This window comes from Cupressus sempervirens, chromosome 11 (assembly GCF_028749045.1).
Source record: "Cupressus sempervirens isolate cs-2001-9-10 chromosome 11, ASM2874904v1, whole genome shotgun sequence".
NCBI lineage: Eukaryota > Viridiplantae > Streptophyta > Pinopsida > Cupressales > Cupressaceae > Cupressus > Cupressus sempervirens.
The window spans coordinates 29,504,392-29,509,552 of NC_143128.1; the positions used below are offsets into that span (position 1 = coordinate 29,504,392).

General features: G+C 37.4%; 1 protein-coding gene across 1 annotated transcript; it reads right to left on the reverse strand.

Annotated features, from left to right (window-relative positions):
• Window positions 1–952: 952 nt before the first annotated feature.
• On the reverse strand, window positions 953–4,812 carry LOC149528074 (mechanosensitive ion channel protein 6-like). Its single transcript, XM_089808003.1, has 10 exons — window positions 4,384–4,812; window positions 3,624–4,208; window positions 3,326–3,451; window positions 3,113–3,243; window positions 2,905–3,028; window positions 2,382–2,675; window positions 2,038–2,240; window positions 1,508–1,751; window positions 1,257–1,337; window positions 953–1,057 (listed from the first exon to the last, which is right to left on the reverse strand). The coding sequence occupies exons 1-10, from the start codon at window positions 4,810–4,812 to the stop codon at window positions 953–955; spliced, it is 2,322 nt and encodes a 773-aa protein (XP_089664129.1).
• Window positions 4,813–5,161: the final 349 nt, after the last annotated feature.

Here is a 5,161-nt window from a genome sequence, read left to right on the forward strand (position 1 = left end):
CCAAATTGGGATGAGGATTTTGGGCTAGCAGCTTTAATTACAGTGGCAGTCGATTATAGAAACCTGTGCGATAGTCAGGAAAGGATATCGTTCAGTGGAAAGGACACAGAGCCGTAACATCCCTGCTGGTGATCATACGTGAGAGTGATCAAATGTGGGACTAAGGTTGCAAATAAATCCGCACAGGAGAATTGACCCGGCATAGTTGTACCCAGAAGACACAGATCCGTCGGCAGCTCAGAAGATTAGGAAATCAGTATTCCCTCCTCAGGTATAACAGAGGCGATCTTTTTAGGTAGGCAGCAATAACCATTTAGTTTGGGTGCCGCATTGCATGAGTTTGGCGGAGTGGTAGGAAAAAGTGAGAGATCAAATAATCAAACACAACAAAGAACAGCTGTTAAGTGAAAAGAATGTGACTGTTACATCTGACCTTTTATCCGATTCTTGAAATATTTGAAAGGAGTTTGATTGGCATCAAGATTCAGACAAACTCAGCAAAGATGCCTTTTCCATTAACTCAGCGTTTTCGATCTATGTTACAAAATGGAATTGATTTGAGCACAGTAGATGTCAGCTATGTGAGCAGTTGTATTTTTTAAACCTCTTTGGTCTGAGGGGACTGTTTAGCTTGATCCTAGGAGAAGAAAATGCCCTAGACGATACGCAGCGAATGATGTAAATGAGTGGAGGATTTGAGGTTGGTCCATCCAAGACTTTTGGCGCAGAGAAAGACGGTCTAATTCAGCATGAGTGGGCTCTGCCCAGGATAGAGCAGAGAGCGGAAGCAATTTTAAGAAACCTTGCAAGCTAGTCATCTCTGTGTAATTGTAGTCTATTTTGCTATTGGCGTTTCCATTTTGTATGTTAACCATTTTCTTTGAGTTGAGGCATTTTCACTTTACAGTGTTATTTCAAATTGTTTTAGCTCAGTTTTGAGTGTAATTTAGTATCACTTAAAGCTAGGATATTTCATATCAACTCCTTTAAAGGCTGCAGAAATATCTGCATGATAGCACCCCTTGTCCCAGCAAACTTTGTAAGCTATCACGACAATCTGTGCCCATTCAAGAATCATAACATACAGAGGCCTCACCTTGTTTTTTAAGCCAAAAATGCTGAAGATATTGAGTGACAATTGTTGCGAAGTTTACTCTCACTAGCTCACTACCATAGCATACAAATTTTTAAAAATATTATATTCAAAGAAACCATAATACTAGTAAATAAAATGTATTTCTACCTGTACTTCATACCTCAGAAATTCTATTTTCTGGCAAAGAACATTCAAAACCAGAAACATGTACCTTGTGCACAAAGCAATGGAGCTTTGTTCCCTACAAAACACAATCCAAAAGAATTTGTCATTATAATTACCAATGCAGATTCCAAGATAAGTAATGAAACAATCATTAAAACAAAACAAAGAAAAAGAAACACTTCCAATAAAAATTGTTATTCTTTATTTACCTCAACTCATTAGAAATGAATGAGGATCTCATCTTACAGTAGACCCAACAAACTTAACAGGCATTTTTTCAGGCAAAATTTGATATTCAACTTGAAGTTCCTCAAGCATGTCCTTCATTTTCAGTAGCAATGCAGATCTTCTATTTGATCTCTCACTTATGTTTTGATAATTCATTGTATGTCTGAGGCAAAGGCCCATTCTCATCCTATTAGTGTTCTCAATCTCCCTAGTAAACAAATTATAGTCTGGGTGCCAATGATGATGCTTGCTTTCAATATAGCTGCATAAACAAACACAGTGCCTAAATATTCATACAAATCAAGGAAATACCTGTTTCATAAATAAGATAAGCTAACCTAACCTTACTGGCCTTTAGGCCAAAGTGGACCAATGGACCTAGATGAGTTTGTTTATGATTCTCTTGTTGCTGAGATTTAAGAATAAATTTCTAGAAACTTTATGTGATTAACCCAATCAAGTATTTCGTATGTAAGGGTGTTTGCAGATTTATGTGTAACCGTGCCTCATATTATACCATTGCTAAAAAAAATCACAAATAAAAGGACCTGCTTATTCGATCCTTAAGCGCAACAATTTTTTCCACAGTAGTAGTAGCATCCACGAAGAAGTCAAAACTCTCTCCCATATCTGGACTCCTATGATAGTTAATGATTGGTTTCGTGGATAATATTGAGTTGGGGTAGTATACTTTCTCGTTATCACTCAACAGAAACACTGTAGTGAAGATGTTCATTTCTTCCACAACCATCTGTACCATTCAAATATCAATTAGTTGTACGGTTGTATTCAAAAACCAATCTGTAACATTTTCTACTTTTTCTTTTTTTGTTCATAGGTGAATCTTCACTCATTTCAGTCATTTGTGAAAGGTAAGAAGGATGACTTTTACCTGAACTCCATCAACAATACACCGATCACCCACGTCAAATGGATGTGTGATAAATACAAACACAACGGCTTCAAAGATTGTTTTGCAGGTATTTCCAAACATGAAAGCCACAGGCAGAAGGGAAGTTAATATTATAACAATAGCACGGGTGCTGGCAATGCCCAGAAGTACCAAAGAGAACATTACTATGATTATAACCACAACTGCATTGATGAGTCTGTGTAGCTGTTTAACTGCAGTTTTGGAGTCATTAAGAGACCGGGAAAGTAATTTCCTTTCTTCAAAAACATTCATCTGCCACAAAAAAGATACATTAGTCAGTATGTCCCAAGAAAGAGCTAATAGAACTAGATAATCAGTATTGCCTAGTTTAACTTATTTTGTGCTGCTTTCGTCGGAATAAAACAGCAAAATTAGGTCAAAAGAACATGAAATAAGCACAACGTTCCGAACAAAACCACATCTAGCTATATGTTGGGAGTGATACTTAAAAGCAGTATGGAACTGATTTGAAATAGCATACCACCCAGTTTGCAAGAGACGATTCAGTGATCCTTCCTGTATCTGAGGCTCCTGTAAATTGGGGAAAGACTCTGCTCACCTCTGTTTTCCTCATTAACTTCAGCAGGTCATCTTCCTCAATATAACTGCAAAAGATGGGACTCTAATTTAAGTAAGAAAAAATAATTCTGAAACATATTCATTTTCCCAGAAGTAAATGAACCATGAGCCGTGGATTTTCCTGATATTCTCTGGTCCTATTTATGCTAGTGGGTTCATGCTTTTTCCTTGGTGCTTTTGTAAAAGTCAGGTGTTTCAGAACAATGGCATTAGCACCAAAGTGATCATACAATACAAACTGCTGCACATGATGCTTAGCAGAGCCGTTTTGGTATTAGTTCATGGTTTAATTACCAAACACATGAATGGGTACATGGTCAGACTGCAGTATGGTTAGGAACTGGGATACCAATTTCCAGTCCATAGTAGTGATCAAGAGCGCTTGTGGATCTTATTCTGTGAGGATGCCAGTTTAAATGGCAATGGCGTTCTGTTAAGACATAAATAAACTGCCAATAGTATTGCCTGCTACAAATTTTTATTGGAACAATCCACCAGAAACTAGAATTGGCATTATCTATGGACTATTAAATGTTAGCTTTCTAATTCTTGAATAACAAAAACAAAGCTTAGTACGGCACCTCATTGTAGGACAAAGCCTATGTGAGGTAAAGGAATTACTTCAAAGAACAAGTCAGTGGATGCATTCTCTGTTCCACGCTTAGCAACATTTTCAAATATCCTCTTTGCCTTAATTGCTGCTTGACGTTCACTATCGATCTTCGGATCATGTTTATGGTAATTCAAAGACCTGTCAATTGTGTTAGCGATTCCCGAATGCCTGATATTTCGGATCCATCTCTTCATTTTCCAAGCAGAGACATTCCTCTGATTCAGCTTCTTCAGTTGTTTAATAGTTATCCCATTGGTGCTCCCTTCCTCTTTGAGCCCTGCCCTATCATTATTCTTGTTATCAGGAGGATCTATTTGAATTTCCACGTGTCCTGCATTGTTCGTATTATTTGTATCTGCTAGAGCAGAGGATTGATGGATTTCCATCATTGGGGGCGGAGATATAGTTTCAAGCACATATTGATGGAATATGGACTCCTGAATTCTGTCAAAATATGTTTTCACATGAAAATTCAAAGCCAAAATCTTCACCAATAGTGTTTTGAATAGCCATAGAAATGAGGCGCACAGAAGACAAAGTAGAAATGTCCCTATGTAATCCAACAGGTTTTTGTTCTCGGTAGCTCGCTCGAACTGATAGCAAAAATTCACCAAAATATTAGAATGTGAAAGAGATCACAAATATAAAGAGGAATTTGCAGATGACTAAGAAGAAAAACCCTATCCCCAACAAACAATAACAATTATGAAAATGCATTTTCATTGAGAAGAACAATTATGAAAAACGAGAGTGTGGAACGGTTACTACCTTTTTATCAAATATGAGATGCCAAGCGAGCAAAACTAAGCCGAACCAGAGGCAATTCTTCGCACTACTCCTCACTCCATAGACAAAGTAGAGGACCCTCTTTCTCAAAATGAAATTTCTCTCGATTACGAAAACCCCCACACGAATTATCCAGCCAGAAACGAGTCTCCCGGAGAAAACAAGCAGAGCCATCAAAAACCACTTCCATGACTCTAACCCCCAAATGAAACGTTTCTTCAGAGACCCGACTATGAGGCTCGAAAGCAATCCTGCTATAAGAGCCAATAAAGCTGCACATTCCAAAAAAAGCCATTTGTCAAATCCGGAGTGCTTGTAATTTGGAGGAACCTCCTCTTCTTTGATGGGACCAAATTTTTCTTCGATATCATCTGCAGCTGAGGGACATTTGTTCAGATTCCTTTCAGCCATTCTTGTAGATTTTTCCATTGCATGAAATAAAGAAATCGTATCCATGACATAGTAAATAAACTATGAAACATTGTATCCATGACGCGCTATATAAGCTATGAAACACCTTTTCACTTTCCATTCCAGTCCACAATCCGTTCGACTCAAAAACCATTCGCCTTCCCTCCCTTACCAAAACCCAAATTACAGTCCAATGCAAGCGCGAATGCAATCGAAAGAAATAATGAGAACAAAATGACATTTGGTCGTTAATGTGGCATGATAAGAATTTTTATTTGATATTATATTAATAATTATTATTATTGGTTTGTTAATAGATAAACTATGATACATTAATTTACAATTTGAT

Excerpts from the sequence above, each read along its gene's own strand:
- LOC149528074 (XM_089808003.1), bottom strand. The coding sequence starts at position 4,812 with ATGGCTGAAAGGAATCTGAACAAATGTCCCTCAGCTGCAGATGATATC. Across the intron at positions 3,244-3,325 it reads CAGTTCCTAACCATACTGCA|CAGTTTGTATTGTATGATCA; the intron begins GTCTGACCATGT and ends CATCATGTGCAG. Across the intron at positions 2,241-2,381 it reads GTATTGTTGATGGAGTTCAG|ATGGTTGTGGAAGAAATGAA; the intron begins GTAAAAGTCATC and ends TGAATGGTACAG.